The 24,099-nt window shown below is 40.0% G+C and overlaps 1 protein-coding gene across 4 annotated transcripts; it reads left to right on the top strand.

Annotated features, from left to right (window-relative positions):
- Positions 1 to 1,259: 1,259 nt before the first annotated feature.
- Positions 1,260 to 24,099, top strand: dnm2b (dynamin 2b). 4 transcript variants are annotated; one of them, XM_058756152.1, is made up of 21 exons: positions 1,260 to 1,624; positions 3,104 to 3,177; positions 4,211 to 4,360; positions 4,470 to 4,554; positions 4,627 to 4,745; positions 5,138 to 5,236; positions 7,877 to 8,037; positions 8,126 to 8,268; positions 8,390 to 8,525; positions 8,731 to 8,798; positions 12,285 to 12,423; positions 14,407 to 14,493; positions 17,656 to 17,726; positions 17,802 to 17,853; positions 17,941 to 18,051; positions 18,139 to 18,248; positions 18,321 to 18,432; positions 18,952 to 19,116; positions 20,280 to 20,506; positions 20,992 to 21,255; positions 23,152 to 24,099. In XM_058756152.1, exons 1-21 carry the CDS (start codon positions 1,464 to 1,466, stop codon positions 23,219 to 23,221), a joined length of 2,604 nt encoding a protein of 867 aa, XP_058612135.1. In that variant the 5' UTR covers positions 1,260 to 1,463; the 3' UTR covers positions 23,222 to 24,099. The 4 variants fall into 4 exon arrangements, with proteins under 4 accessions (XP_058612135.1, XP_058612306.1, XP_058612048.1 ...); XM_058756323.1 differs by having other exon boundaries at positions 1,265 to 1,624; positions 23,155 to 24,099; XM_058756065.1 differs by lacking the exon at positions 12,285 to 12,423 and adding an exon at positions 11,205 to 11,343 and having other exon boundaries at positions 1,270 to 1,624.

Below are 24,099 nucleotides of genomic sequence, written 5' to 3' on the forward strand. Positions count from 1 at the left end.
CCAAGGTAAATACAGTTTTCCATTCATCTTTAATCTATTTTTGAATAAGTCAAATGTGGAGAGCTACTATCTGGATGCACTCTGTAAGTGTCAGTTTTTACAAAACAAGCAAAAAAAAGTATACACACACACACAATAATAATAAAAATGAGTTTTATTTTAATTGAATTTCAACTTTTATGTCAATTTTGATTTAATGTCATAAGTAACTTTTAACTTTTTTTTTTTTTTTAATTACAGAGTAAAAATGTGGACTAATCATCTAAAAGCCTGATGTGCATAAGCTGTAGACCAGGGATCCACTTTCCTGCAGAGTTTAGCTGTAACGCTAATCAAACACACCTGAACATGCTAATCAATGTCTTCAGGATCATTAGAAAATCACAGACAGGTGAGTTTGATCAGGGTTGGAGCTAAACTCTGCAGTGGATTGGACCTCCAGGGAAAGATTTGAGGAACCCTAGACGATTGGATGCTTCTTACGAAATCGGTTAAAAATATCAAATAAAGCCAATCTTTAGGAACTTTTTATTAATTTTTTTGTTTGTTTGTTTTTACTTTGATCAAATTACTCTCATATATTTGAATTGTCATAATATTTAAACATGCACTGTAAACAGACTTCTATTAGAAGAGCAAAAGATCATAGTGCAACAGACAGTCATTATCAGAATAACGGTCAATAACGGATTTTTAGGCGGGGCTTCAGAAAGGCGGTTATAGTCAAGAAGCATGTAAATGGTCTTAAATTAGACTTTGTTTAACATTAGCCCAGTTCCTGGGGCGCCGGAGCTCTGCAGAGGTTTGTTCCAACACACAAACCATGTTGTTTTTAAATAAACCTGAAGGATTTAATAATCTGAATCAGGTGTGTTTAATTGGAGCTAAACTCTGCAGGGATCCGGCCCTCCAGGAACCGACACCCCTGCTATAGCCTATATATCATTTTTCTTTTGATGGTGGGCATAATATGACCCGGACATATGTGATTTAATGTGATTTTCATTTTCGTTGACCAACTTTAACACCAGCAATTTCCATAAATCATCTCAGACACATGTACAATTCGTTATATCGGCTCTAAAGTATTACCAAAGACTATTGAAAGGATAGTATTGCAAATATGTAACGGAAAACGGGTTAAACTAATAATTGCATCTATCGCCCCGCCCATTTTCCTACGATCACCCGCTGTCTGCCAATGCCGCTCTCGAGGGACTTGACAGACAGCAGCAGTGGCCAATAGAAACGCGCGGTTGGAAAACAAGGGTCGTTCTTCAGAAGTTTATGACGGTCTGCTGACCGGATGGGAAAACTTTCTCCCCGAGTTTTTCTCTCTCTGTCTGACAACCGGAGTCTGACTTCTTGGGTCCGTTTTATTCGCTGTATTTTGAGCGCGCAGTGAGTGAGTGATGAAGTAGAGTTTCTCCGGGGTTTGTAGCGTCAGAGTGAAGCTGGTCATCATGGGGAACCGCGGGATGGAGGAGCTGATCCCCCTCATTAACAAGCTGCAGGACGCGTTCAGCTCCATCGGCCAGAGCTGTAACCTGGAGCTGCCGCAGATCGCGGTGGTGGGCGGCCAGAGCGCCGGCAAGAGCTCGGTGCTGGAGAACTTCGTGGGCAGGTGACAGCGGCTCTCTTAACAAAACTAGTGAAATACGTCCAGGGCTTATTTTCTATTTATTTAGTTCAGATTATTATTATTACTAACGTCAATTCAGTTAATTGTGTCGATGAATTTGAAAGCGTTGAGTGTTCAGAAAGTCACTGCTGGTCAAACATTAACCATCTTCTGCTGAACTGTTGATGTGTTCTTAAAGGGATAGTTCGCTCAAAAATAAACATTATGTGGTCATTTATTCACCTTCGTGTCGTTACAAACCCGTTTTTCTGAGCCATACAAATTCATGTATTTTTTTTTTTCCATGCAGCTACATAGTGAACACCAGTGTTGGGGAAAGTTACTTTTAAAAGTATTGTTACAATATCGCGGTACACCCTACAAAGTATCTATTCTAATAAAGTATCTTAGTTCTCTTGGTATAATCATGAGTTTTAATGGAAAGTAATAAGTTACGATACTTTTGCTGATCTGGGGCCGGTTGTAAACTGTTTAGACTAGTCTTAAAAGCTAGTCCCCCCCTCCTCAAGTCTGGTCATAACTTTTTTAATTCAGTTATGAAAAGGTAGATTGATCTTATTTTTATTGGAAAAGACTAATCAAACTAGTTATTAAGACACAGTCTTAACATGGTGGCAACTGGCTCCTGCTTGCTTGTTTTTAGTACAAAAAACGTATATTTTTGGCAAATTCACAAAGTCTAGCACTTCACATTGAGATTTTTCTCAACACAGGGACAGGAGAGTTTCAGTCAATAAATGGGAAAACAAAATAACTGGTTACTTGGCGTGTGTTACTTTTAATGTTACCCCCAACACCGGTGACCACATACGCCAAACTCCAAAAGCACAATGAATGAGTCATAACTTGACTCTGTTTCTGGGGAAAATAACAGCTTCCTTTATCCTCCAGAGGCTCAGATGAGTGTGCTTTTTTCTGAATGATTCTCTATGAACAGACCTCATGTAACCGAGATGGAGATCTCAGCATGTGCTGACTTGACATCTTCAGGATTCCTGCTAAAGCAACAGGAAGAGCCACACACACACACACACACACACACACACACACACGCACACGCACACGCACACGCACACGCACACGCATATATATATCATGTCAGTTCATGGAGACTTTGGTCTGGGGAGTGAAACTCCATTCTTGTCTTTCTTTGAGGGTGTGTGTTTGGTTAATGACTTTATCTTGAACCAGAGAACGATGCTGTCATTTCATAGACACTGAGAAACAGCTGATAGAAAGTTAAACTTAATTCAGTTTTAGCCAAACATAGATGTGGAAAACCTTCTATTGGGTGTCTGCTGCACACTTTGTTGTATTTCTTGCATTTTCAGTGTTTCTTGCATTAAAGTAGCTGGCATGGCATTAATTCACAAGCAAACAAAAAGTTGATATTTTCACATACTGTATGAAAGGGTAGAAATGTCCATGCAGTGAAAATGTGTCCGTGTGTCTGTCGTTCAGGGATTTTCTGCCGAGAGGATCTGGCATCGTCACTCGCAGGCCTCTGGTTCTGCAGCTAGCCAACAGTAAAGCAGGTAAACACACATGATTTACCTGCTTCTTAACATCTGATCTCTCTCTCTTAAAGACGTGTTCAAACTGAGCCGTGAGTGGAAATGATTACCTGTGGTAATTCAGACATGCCTCGGATGCCATCCATAGAGCTTTGAATGTGAAATACTCCTTTAATTCAAGGTTTAGTAATTGGCATTTGGAAGGGCTGATATAAGATTCACAATATTGTAATAGTAAATTTTTCTAGAAAAGTGATTTATAACTACTGAAACAGCATTTATCGGTCCTTTTGACTTCTGAGCACAGCAGGGTTATTATAGTTAATAAACTTAAACCATAAAAAAATGAAATAAAATGGTCACATGAAATAAAATAAGTCTCAACTAAAAAGAAAACCCTAAAAACAAGTTTTTTTTTTATTTATTTAATTTTATGTGAAGTGCAAAAATAACAACTAATAATGACTGTATACACAGAATAATAATAATAAAAGGACAAACACATCATAATTACGAAAACTTTAGTTCAAATGAAAAGAAAATATAAATATAACAGCTAATTTAAAATGTATATAAAAACTATAATTGTGTATCAGTGATACTAAACACATTTGTCACACATTTGAAAAGTGTATTGAGACAAATTATTAAAAATTAGTTAATTATAAAAAATATGATTTGAAATGGTTTGTTTTTATCCAAACAAAATTGAGATTTTTTTTGTTATTATTATTAATTGAACAAAATATGCATTTGTGTTTACTTTGATGCAGATTCTTCATCGCACATTTCTTCGTCTTGAATTTGGAACCGAATAAAAATATAATTTCTTTTTTTATTTATTTTATTTTTTTAAGCTGAAGTACTAAAATAACAAAAATTAAATTGAAATAAAAAACTGATAAAAACAAAAATGGCTAACAAAATGACTAAAACTTAAAAAATAGAATAAATGCAAAAATTGTAAAAAATAAAAATGGCTTCAAAATATTAATTAGAACACCTATATGGAAAATGAATGATTCTAAAACAGTCCCTCTCTGTCTGTCTGTAGAATATGCGGAGTTCCTGCACTGTAAGGGCCGCAAGTTTGTGGACTTTGACGAGGTTCGTCTGGAGATCGAGGCCGAGACGGACCGAATCACCGGATCTAATAAGGGAATCTCTCCGGTGCCCATCAACCTGCGCGTTTACTCGCCCAACGGTAACTCAGACCAACAAGCATCGGTTGTTGACAAGTCACATAGTGAAAGACAGCAGCTGTCTCACGAGAGGAAGACTACAGATGTTTGTACTCTCTCTCTCTGTCTCAGTGTTGAATCTGACGCTGATCGATCTGCCCGGCATGACGAAGGTGGCGGTGGGAGACCAGCCGGTGGACATAGAGTACCAGATCCGGTAAGAGCTGTTGCTTTGATCAGGTACAGGACCCGAGTGAAACACTGACGGCCCTTCTCTATGTGCTATCAGAGAAATGCTGCTGCAGTTCATCTCCAAAGAGAACTGCCTGATCCTGGCTGTCACGCCGGCCAACTCCGACCTCGCCAACTCCGACGCGCTGAAGATCAGCAAAGAGGTGGACCCTCAAGGTAAGAGCCACACACAGAGACCGCTATGAACAAGCCTTCTTCCACTAACGTTATTAGAATGTTCGTTCAGAGTTCTCTGGAATGTTTCATTTCAGAATGTTTAGGCATTTCAGTTGGAAGTTCGTCTAACATTTTTTAAATGCTACTTGTTTCGGAATGTTCAGAGAATGTTCAAAAGTAACATTCTCACAATGTTTGCAAATTATAAAATGGAATGTTTGAATAACCTAGAAAAAAACATTTTAAATACATTAAAAACCCTGGATGTTCAGAAAACATTCAGAAATAATGCTTATTAAATCCTTTATTGGGAACGTTATGAGTATTTTTGTTATCTCAGGATGTAATTGAGAAACCAGAGGTGCTGTTGACCTTTAACCTTTGCCCTGCAGGTCTGCGCACCATCGGTGTGATCACCAAACTGGACCTGATGGACGAAGGAACCGACGCCAGAGACATCCTGGAGAACAAGCTGCTTCCTCTGCGCAGAGGTAAAACTCAGTTTCCAAGGAAACGTTTCTAATTTTCTTTCAGCTTAACTCAAATAACTGAAACTGTAATAAACTTAAATGAATAAATAAAAATGAATAAAAACTATATAGACCTAATCAACAAGTAATGTTATCTAAAATGACAATTAAAACAGAAAATACAAACGATTTTGTTCTCTTGAAAGCATGGAATGGAAACAGTTCTTTCCGCAGAACTTTAATTCTCATTTTTGTATGGAGGCAGAGCTCACAATGCGCACGCACACACATTGAGCCTCATTCATGAAACACCAGCAGAACAAATTTGTGTGTAAATCGTTCGTAAAGCCATTCTGACGTAAACTTTCGAATTCATGAAAGTGTTCGTATTTTCAAAATCTACACCTGCTCCCCACCACGTGTAAATGGTGCGTAAAACGTTCTGTGTTCTTTCTGGCAAACTGATGGCAGTGCATCAAAATTCAGGGTCATTATAATATTTTACAAGTTCATTTGCTCGTTTTTTTTTTTTGTAGCTGAGAGTTGATAAACTGTTTAGCTTTGGGTAAAACACAGCGCTTGTCACGGTCACTCTTTAGCCAGCCGTCCAATCAATGGAGGAGGGGCGGGACAAATACTACACCAACCAATCAACCTACTTGGACAACAACTGAACAACAATATAGAACTTAATATCACTGGTTACGGCATTTTTATATTTAATAAAATTCTTAAAAATTAGATACTAGTAATACGTTACTGCCGTGGATATTCCTCCTCATAGCAACCAAAGCGTCTCCGCTGGAAAAACGCTGTGCCACCAAAGCGTTCTCAAGCGCCACCAGCTGGCCGTTCTCAGAAGAGCTCCTGTAATTTTTCAGCTGGCTAAAAACGCTTTGGTGGACACACGTTATTGAATATTTATTGTTAGCCATATGGCCTATTAGTCTTTTTTGATGATTATAAGTGACAACTAAGGAAAATCCCAAATTCAGTATCTCAGAAAATTAGAATATTACTTAAGACCAATACAAAGAAAGGATTTTTAGAAATCTTGGCCAACTGAAAAGTATGAACATGAAAAGTATGAGCATGTACAGCACTCAATACTTAGTTGGGGCTCCTTTTGCCTGAATTACTGCAGCAATGCGGCGTGGCATGGAGTCGATCAGTCTGTGGCACTGCTCAGGTGTTATGAGAGCCCAGGTTGCTCTGATAGTGGCCTTCAGCTCTTCTGCATTGTTGGGTCTGGTGTCTCTCATCTTCCTCTTCACAATACCTCATAGATTTTCTATGGGGTTGAGGTCAGGCGAGTTTGCTGGCCAATTAAGAACAGGGATACCATGGTCCTTAAACCAGATACTGGTTGCTTTGGCACTGTGTGCAGGTGCCAAGTCCTGTTGGAAAATGAAATCTGCATCTGCATAAAGTTGGTCAGCAGCAGGAAGCATGAAGTGCTCTAAAACTTCCTGGTATACGGCTGCGATGACCTTGGACCTCAGAAAACACAGTGGACCAACACCAGCAGATGACATGGCACCCCAAACCATCCCTGACTGTGGAAACTTCACACTGGACTTCAAGAAACATGGATTGTGTGCCTCTCCACTCTTCCTCCAGACTCTGGGACCTTGATTTCCAAAGGAAATGCAAAATTTACTTTCATCAGAGAACATAACTTTGGACCACTCAGCAGCAGTCCAGTCCTTTTGTCTTTAGCCCAGGCGAGACGCTTCTGACGCTGTCTGTTGTTCAAGAGTGGCTTGACACAAGGAATGCGACAACTGAAACCCATGTCTTGCATACGTCTGTGCGTAGTGGTTCTTGACTCCAGCTGCAGTCCACTCTTTGTGAATCTCCCCCACATTTTTGAATGGCTTTTGTTTCACAATCCTCTCCAGGGTGCGGTTATCCCTATTGCTTGTACACACTTTTTCTACCACATCTTTTCCTTCCCTTCGCCTCTCTATTAATGTGCTTGGACACAGAGCTCTGTGAACAGCCAGCCTCTTTTGCAATGACCTTGCAACGTGTCAATGGTCGTCTTTTGGACAACTGTCAAGTCAGCAGTCTTCCCCATGATTGTGTAGCCTACAAAACTAGACTGAGAGACCATTTAAAGGCCTTTGCAGGTGTTTTGAGTTAATTAGCTGATTAGAGTGTGGCACCAGGTGTCTTCAATACTGAACCTTTTCACAATATTCTAATTTTCTGAGATACTGAATTTGATGATTATAACTGACAACTAAGGAAAATCCCAAAGTTAAAAGAAATAAACATTTGAAATATATCAGTCTGTGTGTAATGAATGAATATAATATACAAGTTTCACTTTTCGAATGGAATTAGTGAAATAAATCAACTTTTTTATGATATTCTAATTATATGACCAGCACCTGTATATAGTCATAGGTGGGGATTATGCTAATTGTGAATGAGCGTGCACGAGCGCCCTATTTACAAATGATTGGAATTCATTAACATACGATGTTTACAAGTGTTTGTGAATCTGGAGGAGAGTTTTCGGGAAGGTCTGTTTTATGCACAAATTACTCAGAATTTACTCCTATATTTACGAATGTTTCATGAATGAGGCCCATTGTGTTATTAGAGTTCAGTGACGCCAGCGGATGAATACAGTCTCTGTGTGTGTGTGTTTAGGTTATATTGGTGTGGTGAACCGCAGTCAGAAGGACATTGATGGCAGGAAGGACATCAAAGCCGCACTCGCTGCTGAGAGGAAGTTCTTTCTGTCCCATCCGGCATACAGACACCTGGCCGAGAGAATGGGCACCCCGTACCTGCAGAAAACACTCAACCAGGTACACACACACACACACTGTACATGCAGAAAGCATTTCCATCGCCTCATAAAACACCTCATAGTGACGTTTCATCGACTGTTTCCAGCAACTGACGAATCACATCCGTGACACTCTGCCGGCGCTGCGCAGCAAACTTCAGTCTCAGCTGCTGTCGCTGGAGAAGGAGGTGGATGAGTACAAGAACTTCAAACCGGACGATCCAGCACGCAAAACCAAAGCCCTGCTGCAGTGAGCCTCCACCCAGAGCCGAAACCAGCCTTTCTGCACGCTTACATTCTCATAACATCATTGCTTGAAGCTTTTATTAATATATTAAATATGAAGTTATAATAAAAGTAAACTTTCGTAGGATGGTGCAGCAGTTCGGCGTGGACTTCGAGAAGCGGATCGAGGGCTCTGGCGATCAGGTGGACACTCTTGAGCTCTCTGGCGGTGCGAGAATCAACCGCATCTTTCACGAGCGCTTCCCGTTTGAGCTCGTTAAGGTACGTTCAGCATCGTTTGCTCACCAGGTTTGACTTTGTGTTGGTTATGGATGGAGAATATGAGGGTTTTGCGTATGAATTAATGAATCTTTAGGAATCTAATCAAACCTGCAGCATGTTTTGTAAATAACGACAATTTACATTGTATCATAGGAAATTAAAGGAATCGCTTGGCTAACAGTGTGTGTGTGTCTGTGTGTTTTAGATGGAGTTTGATGAGAAGGAGCTGAGGAGGGAGATCAGTTACGCCATCAAGAACATTCATGGAGTCAGGCAAGAGAAAAAAATGCATCATAACAGCCGCACAAATCAAGAAACATAAATAAAAACACTAAAACGAGGAAAGAGAAAAGGTTATGAAGATCTCAGTCACAAAGAAACATGGTAGTGCTGTCAAACGATAAATCGTGATTGATCGCATTCAAAATAAAGTTTGTTCACATAATATATGTGTTGGTTATTTTTATGTATATATAAATACACACGCATGCATGCATGCATGCAAGCATTTATATAGCCTATAGAAAAATGTTATGTTCATATATTAAATATTTATGTATAATATTAATTATATGAATGTAAATATTTTCAAAATATACTGTGTGTGTGTTTATATATGCATAATAAATATAAAGTACACAGTACACATTATCTAAACAGACTTTTATTTTGTTCAGTTATTTTCAGTGCATTTCTTTTTCTTTGTAATATTTTAAATATTGTATATTGCTACATATATACACATACATACAGTGGGGCAAAACAGTATTTAGTCAGCCACCAATTGTGCAAGTTCTCCCACTTAAAAAGATGAGAGAGGCCTGTAATTTTCATCATAGGTATACCTCAACTATGAGAGACAAAATGAGGAAAAAAAATCCAGAAAATCACATTGTAGGATTTTTAAAGAATTTATTGGTAAATTCCTCGTTTGTAGGTGACCAAATACTTATTTTACCAAGCAAGATTTCTGGCTCTCACAGACCTGTAACTTCTTCTTTAAGAGGCTCATCTGTCCTCCTCTCGTTACCTGTATTAATGGCATCTGTTTGAACTCGTTATTAGTATAAAAGACACCTGTCCACAACCTCAAACAGTCCAACTCCAAACTCCAGCATGGCCAAGACCAAAGAACTGTCAAAGGACACCAGAAACACAATTGTAGACCTGCACCAGGCTAGGAAGACTGAATCTGCAATAGGTAAGCAGCTTGGTGTGAAGAAATCAACTGTGGGAGCAATTATTAGAAAATGGAAGACATACAAGACCACTGATAATCTCCCTTGATCTGGGGCTCCACGCAAGATCTCACCCCGTGGGGTCAAAATGATCACAAGAACCACACGGGGGACCTAGTGAATGACCTGCAGAGAGCTGGGACCAAAGTAACAAAGGCTACCATCAGTAACACACTGCGCCGCCAGGGACTCAAATCCTGCAGTGCCAGACGTGTCCCCCTGCTTAAGCCAGTACATGTCCGGGCCGTCTGAAGTTTGCTAGAGAGCATTTGGATGATCCAGAAGAGGATTGGGAGAATGTCATATGGTCAGATGAAACCAAAATATAACTTTTTGGTAAAAATTCAACTTGTCGTGTTTGGAGGAGAAAGAATGCTGAGTTGCATCCAAAGAACACCATACCTACTGTGAAGCATGGGGGTGGAAACATCATGCTTTGGGGCTGTTTTTCTGCAAAGGGACCAGGACGACTGATCTGTGTAAACGAAAGAATGAATGGGGCCATGTATCGTGAGATTTTGAGTGAAAACCTCCTTCCATCAGCAAGGGCATTGAAGATGAAACGTGGCTGGGTCTTTCAGCATGACAATGACCCCAAACACACCGCCCGGGCAACGAAGGAGTGGCTTCGTAAGAAGCATTTCAAGGTCCTGGAGTGGCTTCGTAAGAAGCATTTCAAGGTCCTGGAGTGGCTTCGTAAGAAGCATTTCAAGGTCCTGGAGTGGCCTAGCCAGTCTCCAGATCTCAACCCCATCGAAAATCTTTGGAGGGAGTTGAAAGTCCATGTTGCCCAGCAACAGCCCCAAAACATTACTGCTTTAGAGGAGATCTGCATGGAGGAATGGGCCAAAATACCAGCAGCAGTGTGTGAAGACTTACAGAAAACGTTTGACCTCTGTCATTGCCAACAAAGGGTATATAACAAAGTATTGAGATTAAATTTTGTTATTGACCAAATACTTATTTTCCACCATAATTTGCAAATAAATTCTTTAAAAATCCTACAATGTGATTTTCTGGATTTTTTTTTCTCATTTTGTCTCTCATAGTTGAGGTATACCTATGATGAAAATTACAGGCCTCTCTCATCTTTTTAAGTGGGAGAACTTGCACAATTGGTGGCTGACTAAATACTTTTTTGCCCCACTGTGTCTAATAAATATATATATATATATATATAAAAATATTATTTGTTTGCAAAAGATACATTACATATTTTCAAAATCATCACTGCTTTTCCATACCATTTAAAAAAACATTAAAAAAATTGAGGGTAAAAAAAAAAAGATAAATATAAATAAAGGAGGTTCAAAGTTTGTGTAATCGGACTATACGGCTCGTGCTGTGTTGTTGCACACACCCAGTGAGATCAGCATGCTTTGACTCCTGCTTTCTGTTCAGTCGTTCTGTCTGCCTGTGTGTGTGTTGTGTGTGACCTCAGGACGGGGCTCTTCACCCCTGACATGGCCTTCGAGGCCATCGTGAAAAAGCAGCTGATAAAGCTGAAGGAGCCGTGCCTCAAATGCATTGACCTGGTGATCCAGGAGCTCATCAACACGGTCAGGCAGTGCACGCAGAAGGTAGACGGAGAGAAAGAGACATCAACACGCATATCAGCACGCTAACATCTGACCCGACTCACGCCGCTAACGGCTCCGCAAAACAAAAACACTGCAATGATGCTGCTACAGGCCACAACCAAACGCTCCTGAGCCGTTTCAGTCACGCCATCCTGTCCGCTTTAATGAGGAAATGCTGAAAACTGAAGGACTAAATCAACATTTAAATATTTCAAGTCAACAATTAAAATCTGACATGAGCCGCCCCATAAATGTTGTTTTAGGTTCAAATAGAGTGCTTATGAAAAATATTTTTCAAATTTCAATAATGTATTTTGAACCAAAACGATGCGTAATAAAACCTGACACAAAATGTCATATTAATGTTGTTTTTATGCTCGAATAGTGTTAAAAACATTTTTCACATTTTAATAACCATTTTATTAGCATTAAAAGTGTGTATTTACTCTGTTGTGCGTTTCAGATCAAACCAAATTAGCAATAAAATCTGACACAATCTCCTATAAACATGATTTTTACACCCAAGTTTTTTTTTTTTTTCACAGAAAAAATTTCAAAAAAGCAATCAAATCTGACATGAACTGCCTTATAATTGTTGTTTTTATGCTTACATGGTATTTATCTATAAGGCTACAAATTAGGATCTAAATATCATCAATACTGAGGCGTAATCATGCAACAGGACCTCATAAACTTAGGTACAGTTTCTGATCAGTTGCATTTATGAATATAATATTTTGCTGTTAAAATCAATGACTCGGGGGTTAAAGTGCTGCAATTCCAAGTAATGACCTGTGTCTCGTTTAGGAAAGAGGAAATACAGAATGAATGGGTTGTGTGCTTTTCTTTGCTTCTGTTTTCATCCATCCATCCGTCCGCTTTTTCCCAATATTGTGCCCCTCACACCCCAAGTAACACCCCACTGTCCCATGATCCTCCAGGACGGGGCTTTTCACCCCTGACCTGGCCTTTGAGGCCATCGTGAAAAAGCAGATAGTTAAACTGAAGGAGCCGTGCCTCAAGTGTGTGGATCTGGTGGTGTCTGAACTCGCCACGCTCATCCACAAGTGCACAGAGAAGGTAAAACAAGACCGTTTCTGACTGACAGATCCCGTAACCAATCAAATCCAGCCCTGTAACCAAACCTGCTTTGATTGACAGATCCTGTAACCAATCAAATCCAGTCCTGTAACCAAACCCACTTTGATTGACAGATCCTGTAACCAATCAAATCCAGTCCTGTAACCAAACCTGCATTTTATTGACAGATCCCGTAACCAATCAGATCCAGTCCTGTAACCAGATCCACTTTGATTGACAGGTCATGTAACCAATCAAATCCAGTCCTGTAACCAAACCCACTTTGATTGACAGATCCCGTAACCAATCAAATCCAGTCCTATAACCAAACCTGCTTTGAATGACAGGTCATGTAACCAATCAAATCCAGTCCTGTAACCAAACCCGCATTTTATTGACAGATCCCGTAACCAATCAGATCCAGTCCTGTAACCAGATCCACTTTGATTGACAGGTCATGTAACCAATCAAATCCAGTCCTGTAACCAAACCCACTTTGATTGACAGATCCCGTAACCAATCAAATCCAGTCCTGTAACCAAACCTGCATTTTATTGACAGATCCCGTAACCAATCAGATCCAGTCCTGTAACCAGATCCACTTTGATTGACAGGTCATGTAACCAATCAAATCCAGTCCTGTAACCAAACCCACTTTGATTGACAGATCCCGTAACCAATCAAATCCAGTCCTATAACCAAACCTGCTTTGAATGACAGGTCATGTAACCAATCAAATCCAGTCCTGTAACCAAACCCGCATTTTATTGACAGATCCCGTAACCAATCAGATCCAGTTCTGTAACCAGATCCACTTTGATTGACAGGTCATGTAACCAATCAAACCCAATCCTATAATCAAACCCATTTTGATTGACAGATCCCGTAACATTCAGGTCCAGTGAAATAAATTTCCTGTTAATATTCAAAACAGTGTGTGATATCATTGCTTTTAAAGGTGGGGTAAGTGATTTCTGGTAGCCAATGCTGATATTTGAAATCACCAAAATAAACACGCCCCTACCCCAAAAGGGTCTCACTCCTATTTTGATAGCTCCGCCCCACACATACATACGCATTGCGCATCCCAGGCAATGATTAGTTCTGTGAAACAAAGCAAAACCATCGAGAAGAAACAAAGCAACCTCAGCGTCCGATCGCAGGCCTTCCTGCTCCTTGAGTTCTCTCCAGCGCTGGAAAGCTGATCCGATATTTACACGGGTCCTACTTCTTGCCTTATCGTAACACCGTGTCTACACTGGACGCGAGCGGCACGACAAAATACTATCGAACTCATTATAATCACTGATGCTGTCTACACTGGGTCCCAACAGTAAACTGCTGCCGTGTTCATTTCAAATGATTTTCAGTGGTCGCTTTGTTGCGTCCAGTGTAGACAGACTTTAGCTGGTGCGGTGCAACTCGACAACTGTCGCGTCCGGTGTAGATGCAGACACGACCGCATCTGGCGTGTCGCGTCCGGTGTAAGCTTCTTTTGTTCCGCAGACATTTTCCTCTCTTGTTTTTTATCTGCCATCTCTTTGTCGTCGCTCGGCTCGGCTAATGTATGTTATGTGCACTGAGCGCTCTCTCCTCTGCATCATGAGTAGACACGCCCCTTACTGCTGATTGGTTACAAGTTTGTTTTGGTACTCGGGCCCCGACTCGTTTTCTAAAGCGTTTTTGAAAAAATACATACCCCACCTTTAATCTTGAGTTCAGTGTTTGTCTGCGGTGGAAGAGCTCAGCTTGTGTTTGTTTTTGTTTTGTGGTGATTATATTTACTAATCGCACTGATCTACTAATCACGGTCACGTTCACCGTCAGTGTTTAAACGCACATTGGTACGGATTTGCATGCTATCCTACTCCGTGTTTATTTCAGTCTCTATAAAATCTTACTGGAGACATAATGATGTCAAGTGTCACTCATAATCAGTGTGTGTGTTTCTGCTGCAGTTCTCAGTGTGTGTTTGTGTTGTAGTTGAACTCGTATCCTCAGCTGAGAGAAGAGACGGAGAGAATCGTCACCACCTACATCAGAGAGAGAGAAAGCAAAACTAAAGACCAGGTGTGTTTCTAAACCTTCCTCCGATTCGGAAAATGATTCAGACTTGACTGACAGATGGCATTCTGACACCGCGAGATTCATGCTTTCTAATCTTATCTTCACTTTGTTGCAATTATTTTGCTGCTTATACATATAAAATACAAGAAATTTATATCAAGTAGTCCCATATTCATAACCCTGACCACAAAGTCTGTGTGTGTGTGTATATTCAGTGCCCTCCAAAAGTATTGGAACAGTAAAGACAAAATTGCTCTGTTGGCTGTGGAGTCAAGACATTTGCAAATATGATGAAAAGATGAATATGAGACAAAACTACAGAATGTCACATTTTATTATTAGCCGTTTCAACACATTCATGTTTTACCAAGTAAAAAGAACAGCACTTTTAGAGTTCATCCCACTCATTGATGTGAGCATAAGTATTGGGACAGTTGAACATAATGCAGATATAAAAGATTAAAAGCTGTTATTTAGTTGCAGATCTCTTGTGCAGATCACAGCAGTGAGTCTGTGACCCATAGACATCACCAGACTCTTGCTCTCATCCTTTGAAATACTTTCCCAGCCTTTAATGCAGCCAATTCCAATTGTTGCTTGTTTTGGGAGTTTCTGCCTTTACTCTCCTCTCCAGCTGCTTAAATTCATGTTCAATCGGATTTAAATCTGGAGATTGACTTGGGCAATCTAAGACTTTCCATTTCTTTGCCCTTATAAATTCCTTGACTGAACTGGCAGGGTGTTTTGGGTCATTGTCCTGATGCAATATGAAGCACTTCCCAATGAATCTGGTGGCATTTTCTTGAATATTGGTAGGCAAGATGGTTTTGTACTCTTTCAAATTCATTCTGCTACTGTCATCATACATTAAGTCATCAGTAAAGTCGAGAGGGCTGTTCCAGAGACAGCCATGCATGCCCATGCCATGACACCACCTCCACCATGCTTTACAGATGAGGCTGTATGCTTGGGATCATTGCAGTTCCCTTTTTTCTCCACATTTTTGCTTTCCCATCACTTAGATAAAGGTTCATCTTTCTCTCATCGGTCCATAAACACAGTTCCAAAACTCTTCTGGCTCACCTTTGTGCTTTTTTGCAAACTCTAATCTTGCCTTTCTATTTTTGGAGCTGGTCAGAGGTTTGTATCTTGCTGTGTAGCATCTGTAATTCTGTGTCAAAGTCTCCTGAGGACAGTAGATTGTCGGAGCATCACCCCAGCTTTCTGGAAGTTGTTGGTGATTTTACAGACACGTCTTTTAGGATTCATTTTCACAGCTTTTATGATTTGTCTGTCATCAACTACTGTTGTTTTCTCAGCCGGTCATTGTTGGTTGCTGGTGTCGCTGGTGGTTTCCAAACTCTTGATTTCTCCAAGCCCTTTGTTTTTGCTAGAGCTCTAATTGACTTCCTCTTTTCTTTTAGCATCCAAATTGCTTGCTTTTCTCTCAAAGTCAGCTTCCTCGTCTTCATCCTGGATTGTGTGTGTCATCATCAAATGCAAGATTCAGAATGCAGAAGTAATGGATAAAATTGTTACGACACATTCCCTGCTTTTAATATCTGAAGAATTAATGCAACAGGACACAGCTGATCACTTAGCTTCTTTGCTTGAAAAACACGAATGTGTTGAAACGGCTAATAATAAAATGTGACATTCTGTAGTTTTGTCTCATATTCATCTTTTAATCATATTTGTAAATGTCTTGACTCCACAGCCAGAAGAGCAAGTTTGTCTTTACTGTTCCAATACTTTTGGAGGGCAGTGTATGTGTATGAGTATGTGTATGTGTGTGTATATATATTAGTGGTGGGCCGTTATCGGCGTTAACGTGAGACTCTTATCAGGCGATTTAAAAAAAATATCGCCGTTAATCTATTCTCAAAGTTGGGTTGGGAGCTGGGTCTATACTACGCAAGCTATGACTTTCACCTTGATATTTTAGCGCGGATGTATACCTAGCCGAATTGCACTGTAGGGGGCGAGAACGAGTCTTCGAACCTGTGTGTATGCGTGCTAACATGGATGCAGCTATGAAGCCGGGTTTGCTTCAGGAAAATTTATTTTAAGAAGCTTCCCAATGGAAATCGGCAAGTCATTTCTATCTCTACGTTACATGGTCGCGCTCTCTGTATCGCGCGCACAGCGGAGTTCCGCCCCGGTGCGCACACACAACCTGATATTGCCAAGTGCAACGTGTTCCTGGGTCAACATATTTTGTTGACCCTGGAACAACATTTTAATCCAAAAATATAATCTTAACCATATTCCTACACCTAAACCTAACCTTACCCATGAGTAATCCCTAAAATCTGAGGAACTGATAGATGAATTACACTGATGTACAAGCACCAAACACTGATTATAATCCTAAACTTCACAAAAATTATAAACTGGTTCTTGAAATCTGATTGGTTAATCACAATGTTGTTCCAGGGTCAACAAAGATGTTGACCCAGGAACACGTTGCACTTGGCAATATCAGGTTTGGCGGTGCGGCACACACACAAACGTAAGCGCACACACAAGTGAGCACACTCCCACTCCTATTAGTAAATATTAAGCCGCAAAACGTCTATTTAAATATGACTTCTGTGTGTCTCTGTGTTAATGCATGGCACAGACGCGCGGGTTTGTTCACTACTCAAAGCTGTTTTGGTTAGCAATGACTTTGATTATATGAACAAAAAATACTGACATATTTCTTAAATCAATATATACAATATACAGGTGCTGGTCATATAATTAGAATATCATCAAAAAGTTGATTTATTTCACTAATTCCATTCAAAAAGTGAAACTTGTATATTATATTCATTCATTACACACAGACTGATATATTTCAAATGTTTGATTTTTGACTTGTAAGCTCTAATCATCAAAATTAAAAGAAATAAACATTTGAAATATATCAGTCTGTGTGTAATGAATGAATATAATATACAAGTTTCACTTTTTGAATGGAATTAGTGAAATAAATCAACTTTTTGATGATATTCTAATTATATGACCAGCACCTGTATACCCTCTCATACCTGTATACCCTCTCATATATATATATATATATATATAATATTGTGTGTTCGTTATCTCATGATTTCTTTAAATATCTTTGTCATGCAGCATGTTTGGGGATTATTTGAACACGATGGGTTTGTGTTTCAGGTGATGCTGCTGATCGACATCGAGCTCTCCTACATCAACACAAACCACGAGGACTTCATCGGTTTTGCCAAGTGAGTGACCTTTGACCCTGATTTCCCAGTCATGCGAGCGTAACCGTAGTGAACACGTGTGTGTGTGTGTTTCAGCGCGCAGCAGCGGAGTGCAGCTGTCAGTAAGAAGAGAGCCATGCCCAACCAGGTAAGAGACACACAGTAACACAAACTGAGCCGAGCGCTGATTGGTCTGTCCTCCTCCTCATTATCATATCCCCGCCCCCCGGTGCAGGTGATCAGACGCGGCTGGCTCACCATCAACATCAGCATAATGAAGGGCGGATCCAAGGACTACTGGTTCATCCTGACTGCAGAGTCTCTGTCCTGGTACAAGGATGAGGAGGTGTGTGTGTGTGTTTGCAGGATGGACGTTTACTCCTCACTTTGTGTGAAAATCACACCCATGGCCCTCTGTGTGTGTGTTTTCCAGGAGAAAGAGAAGAAGTTCATGCTGCCTCTGGATAACCTGAAGCTCAGAGATGTTGAGAAAGGCTTCATGTCCACCAAACACACCTTCGCCATCTTCAACACCGAGCAGAGGTGTGTGTCAGCCTGACACTGTTATTACATTCATGAATCAGTCTGATGTGATGCGCTGTTTTGTGTGTTCAGGAACGTGTATAAAGACCTGCGGCAGATCGAGCTGGCCTGCGATTCTCAGGAGGAAGTGGACAGCTGGAAAGCCTCCTTTCTGCGGGCGGGCGTCTATCCCGAGAAAGACCAGGTAACCGTCTCACCTAAATATCAGCACGAGAATCTCATGTAAATCTCATCGTAAGATCACCTAAAGCTCACAATAATCTCACTGATTCTCACAACTGCACATTTATCTCACCTTTTTCTCACTCTTGTGAGATTCAGATGTGGTTTTGGTGAGAATCAATGAGATAAATGAGATTAAGATGTGACGTTATGAGGAGATTCGTCTGTGATTGTAGTGATTAAAATGTTTGTCTCGCCTGTAGCTCATCATGACCTCACCTAAAGCTCACATGAAACCCATTGAATCTCAGTTAAACCTCGACTAAATCTCACTACAAGCACACATAGATCTCACGGAAATATTACCTGAATCTGCCTGTGAATCTCATGGAAGACTCACCCGAGTCTCATCGTAACCTCACATCAATCTCATTGATTCTCACCAAAACCACGTCTGAATCTCTCCAGAAGGCCGGGATCTCATCATAACCTCCGTGATACTGAGATGATCTGAACGTCTGTCGTCTCGTTATTTTCTCAGGTGGAGAACGAGGACGGTGTTCCGGCTGATTCCCTCTCCATGGACCCTCAGCTGGAGCGGCAGGTGGAGACCATCCGTAACCTGGTGGACTCCTACATCGGCATCGTCAACAAGAGCATCCGAGACCTGATGCCCAAGACCATCATGCATCTGATGATCAACAGCGTGAGTGTGGGCGGGGCTTGTGACTGCATCACCGGCATGTCCTACATGATTTACATTGTCTGTATATCTATCTGTCTGTATCTCTCTGTCTGTGTGTCTTTGTTTGTCTATCTATCTGTCTGTCTCTGTGTGTGTGTGTCTGTCTGTCTGTCTATCCGTCTATCTGTCTGTATGTCTGGGTATCTGTCTATGTATCTGTCTATCTATCTATGCATCTATCTGCATTAGGGGTTTTGCACCGACTAATCGACTTCAGTGCTCTGCCATGACGCTTTAAGCTTGACGTCGACTAGTCGCTGGTCCTATAGAGGGCGCAACAGGATGAGAAATCTCTGAAGGACTTCCACATTTACGCTCCGTTTCCAAACAATTAAAACGACAACTAAATGCATACTCTGAAAGCGCTCCACAAGACATGTGTGACTATATTACTGGATGCTCGAAATTGAACGGGAGAATGCACATTAAACAGCTTACAGTACAGGTCAGTTAATCGCTGTTCTAATATAATGCGCTGCTGCTCTGTAACGCACACACAGAGGCTTCAGACAGTAGCGCGTACATCACGCGCAGATCGCGCGTGCACAGAATCATTCAGCGCGTAATGTATTGTCAACACTGTTCTGTGATTTCTCAATAAAATAGCTTAGAAACTGAAAAGTTCAAGCATATATTTCTTATTAACTAAATCCCACAGCTTCAGTACTAGTAGAGAGTAGCTGCCAGATAGACTTAATTCACACACGCAATCGCTCTCACTAATGCAGTCATATGAATGTAATCTTTACTGTGCAACTTTATCTGTATCTGATTTAGAACGAGCAGAAATCTGTGAGAAATATAACGAATATAAAGACAAAAGAACTGATACAAATGAGCTGTTATAGGAGCAATAGCCATGTAGGCAGCACTGTGTCATATGCCAGCTGTGCACAAGGTGTTTGAGTCTCAGCTCCAGACTTATTTGTTCATTAAAGACGTCATCAGCGACTTTCATCACATAAAAGTCGACCTGTAAAAAAAATCGGAAGTCGTTCAACCTCTAATCTGCAGTGGAGTTTTGGGGTCTGTTCCTCCATCCCTCTCGCAGTTTGTTCAGAGCATGCGGTGTTTTCACGAAGCACTGTCTCAGTCTGATCTGGTCGTATCTGTGTGTGCGTCAGGCGAAGGAGTTCATCTACTCAGAGCTGCTGGCATATCTGTACTCGTCTGGCGATCAGAGCAGTCTGATGGAGGAGTCGGCTGAACAGGCGCAGCGGCGCGACGAGATGCTCCGCATGTATCACGCACTCAAAGAGGCGCTGCACATCATCGGAGATGTCAGCACCTCCACTGTATCTGCACCGGTCCCTCCGCCTGTGGACGACACCTGGATCCACACCGACCCCAGGTAGACACACACACACACACACACACACACACAAACTCACACACACAGGCCGACGTTACTGCACAATTTTTAAAAAATAATAATAATTTACATTTGTCATTCCTTTTTAGTAAGTGTAGTAAGTTTAGTAAGTAATATTTTATGATTTTAGTAAATGTTTTATTTTGTATTTAATTGTTAATTGTTTTAACGCTTAACATTTCATGATTTAATTCCTTTTTAGTGTTCCATTTACCATTTTTATTAATATTTTGTATTTATATATATTTTACAAATACTTTTGTAAGTATGTGTATATATACTGTATGTATGTAATGTCTGTATTGTTTACTATTTTTAGTGAATGTTTTATTTTAATATTTGCATTATAAAATGATGTTTGTTAAACACACGATCTCTTGATTGTAATAAAATAGTAATAAGAGTGTAACCGTAACAAAAGTGTATTTTGCCCTTAAGACGTTTAAGTCTTGTCTTTCTGTCAGTCCTCCATCGCAGCGTAAACCCTCCTCAGGCACAGCTCCGCCCCCTGGCCGTCCCCCTGCAGTGCGAGGACCCACCCCTGGCCCTCCGGCCCCGCCTCCTCTCAACCCCTCACCTGCATTCGGAGCTCCGCCCGTTCCATCCAGACCCGGCCCTCCTCCAGTCAGCGCTAATGCGTTTGGGAGTGGCCCGCTTGAGGCTCCGCCCCCACAGGTGCCGTCTCGCCCCGCCCGCGTGCCACCTGCTCTGCCACCCGGCATACCCAGGTACGACCGACACCCTCCTCAAACTGTCTATTATTCACTTAAACTTGAAAAAAAAAAACTATTTTACAAAAGATATAATCAGTAGTGACATTACAATTCCTACTATTGTGAAGGCTTATGAATATTAATTAGATCATATGTCCAGGCCTTTAACCTATTAAATATTCATGAGCCACAGATCATTCGTAGTAGGATTCCCTGATTGGCTGACTGACTAGCAAAAGATGATATCCTTTCATGCGTTTCAACAAATCATTTATTCCATCTGGCTGAATGTAATTAATATTCATGAGCAAAAAATCCTGATTTGTAAAGTAAAAATAAAGTACAAATAAAGTTGTGCTGTGACTAGTCAAAAAGAAACAACATCAGCATCATATAGAGACATTTTTCATTTAACTTTTTCATGTACATTTTGTGGATGATGGAGTGTTGAAAATGTTGTCAAAAATAATCGATTTTACTGGTATTAGTAGTGACTAAAACTTTTTTTTTTTTTTTTTAAGTTTAACATTATTTTCACTTTACATTTTTATTAGTTTTAGTGTTTTATATGGAAGAGGATTCGGGCCAAGCAATGATTAAAAAAAAATAAAATAAAACCATCTCGAGATTCAAGTAATTAAATTTCAAGAAAAAACTTGTTAGATTTCGAGAAAAAAGTTCAAATAAAATGAGAATAAACTCAACGAGAAAAAAAGAAAAAGTCATTAAATTTAGTGTCAAGTCCATTTCATCTCGTTAGACGTGGTCAATTTAAACTAGTTTAAAGGCAGATGAAACCGCGGTGCCATTCTCAACAACACTGACGCGGAAAACAGGAGAAACATTGTGCGACAACAGTCAGTTAAAATACTTTTCAATCCACAAATTAATATTTACAATGGATTTACTGTAGTAACACTAAACCTACCCAATTAATACATTATTATTAAACACTCGTTAGGCAAATGATTTCCACTTTTCCAATGTGATATGTGATGAGAAAAGGAAGAAAAGTGGGTTCGGCTAAAGACTGTTTCAAACCCTTGTCAACCGCATCATATGCTTCATCCCTGTGCATTACTCTTAAATTTAACGACTTTTTCCACGTAATTTAAGTTGTCAAAATGTATTTCTATAGCACATTTAAAAGCAACAGAGTTGCGCCTAAGTGCTGTACAACAAAACGGTATATAAAAAGCATTTAAAAGAAAACATGCACCATATGAAAAATAAACACATTAAAATAGAATCAGAGCAATTTGACGTGAAACCTTAAACTGACATTAATCAAATGCCAGAGAAAACAAATACGATTTGAGAACAGACTTAAAACTGTCTAGAGGAGGAGCAAGTCTCACATTTGCAGGCAAACTATTCCAAAGTTTAGGAGCTGCAGCTGAAAAAGCCCGACTACCCTTTGGTTTTACAGCGACAAAGTGGGACAGTTCCTAACACGGACCCTTGGGGCACACCGCGTGACAAAGGAGCCGACGAAGAAGAAAGCTTCCCAATTTAACAAGTTCATTATCAACATTAAATTACGAGAAAAAAGTCAAAATGTTGAGAATAAACTCATTAAATTACGAGAAAAAAGTCAAAATAAAATGAGTTTATTCTCAACATTTTGAATTTTTTCTTCAAATTTAATGACTTTAATCTCGAGATGGTTTTATTTATTTTTATTATTGTGTGGCCGTAATCCTCTTGCATAGTTTTATTTCGTCTTATATTAAAATGACTTCAGTTTACATTTTTCGATGTTATTTTTTTCTTTTTGGTAGTAAAATTAGTCTATTTTTCATTTTTATTTCATTTTAATAGTGACCGCTGAACTGCTGTTCGTGTCGGCTGGTAATTATCTTCTAGTTTGTCGTAGGCGTATGGAGTTGATCGTCTTGTGTCTGTGTGTAGCAGGAGGCCTCCAGCTGCTCCGAACCGGCCCACTATAATCAGACCATCAGAGCCGTCTCTGCTGGACTGAAGAGATCCAGACGAGAGGGAGCTTTAGCACAGAGAACGCCAAAGGAAACTACAACACACACACTAACACACACACACACAGGTGTCATAGTTCAAAAAAGGGTATTGACTCATTTCATTGACACATGATATCTGATAGTCTTCCGTGCTTTCTTTCCAAGTAGTAGTAATAACGAGACATTTTCATGATTGAGTTAAATAAGCATTTTCATATGCATTATGTTTTCTAGAAATGATGATTTCAGGGGATTTCAGCCGTTGGGAGGTAAACGTGTGACACGGCTGTCACAGGTCCGTTTATTTCACACTGAATCATGTTTACAGACGACTGAACCTCGACTGACCGCACTAAACTTTAACACTCCAGTCTCTGTGTTATGTGTGTAGAAACACTTTAACATTTCTAATGAAGACAGCAAACAGTATTTTCACAGTTGCATCATTTCTGGACACTTTTTATGGTCTAAACAACAGGCTAACTACAGAACACCTCAAAAACAAATGAAAACCTCGTCTTAATACATGCACAGAATACTGTGTTTATTAACACTGTGTACTTTGATACTATTAAATACACTTCTCAATATTTTGCCTTAAACCATTTTAAGTAATTCTAGATGTGAGGACTTATCTTCAGAGAAATGTGTTATTCAGCTTCGCTCCTCCAGTACATTGAGTTGGGTTAGATATCTTTAACTCATTAGGGAAATGATTTTATATCGTCTAACATGAGATCTTCCTTTCATGTGTTCATCACTCTTTCACTTATTGTCTCTCTCGTTTTATGTTTTTCATGACATTTCGCAAGGACTGCGAACAAAAGCATGCTTAATCAAAATGTAATGATTGATTATTAACAATAAAAGGGCAATTTGTTTA

This window comes from Onychostoma macrolepis, chromosome 01 (assembly GCF_012432095.1).
Source record: "Onychostoma macrolepis isolate SWU-2019 chromosome 01, ASM1243209v1, whole genome shotgun sequence".
Classification (NCBI taxonomy): domain Eukaryota; kingdom Metazoa; phylum Chordata; class Actinopteri; order Cypriniformes; family Cyprinidae; genus Onychostoma; species Onychostoma macrolepis.

Excerpts from the sequence above, each read along its gene's own strand:
- dnm2b (XM_058756152.1), top strand. The coding sequence starts at position 1,464 with ATGGGGAACCGCGGGATGGAGGAGCTGATCCCCCTCATTAACAAGCTG. Across the intron at positions 4,555-4,626 it reads GACATAGAGTACCAGATCCG|AGAAATGCTGCTGCAGTTCA; the intron begins GTAAGAGCTGTT and ends ATGTGCTATCAG. Across the intron at positions 4,746-5,137 it reads CAAAGAGGTGGACCCTCAAG|GTCTGCGCACCATCGGTGTG; the intron begins GTAAGAGCCACA and ends TTTGCCCTGCAG.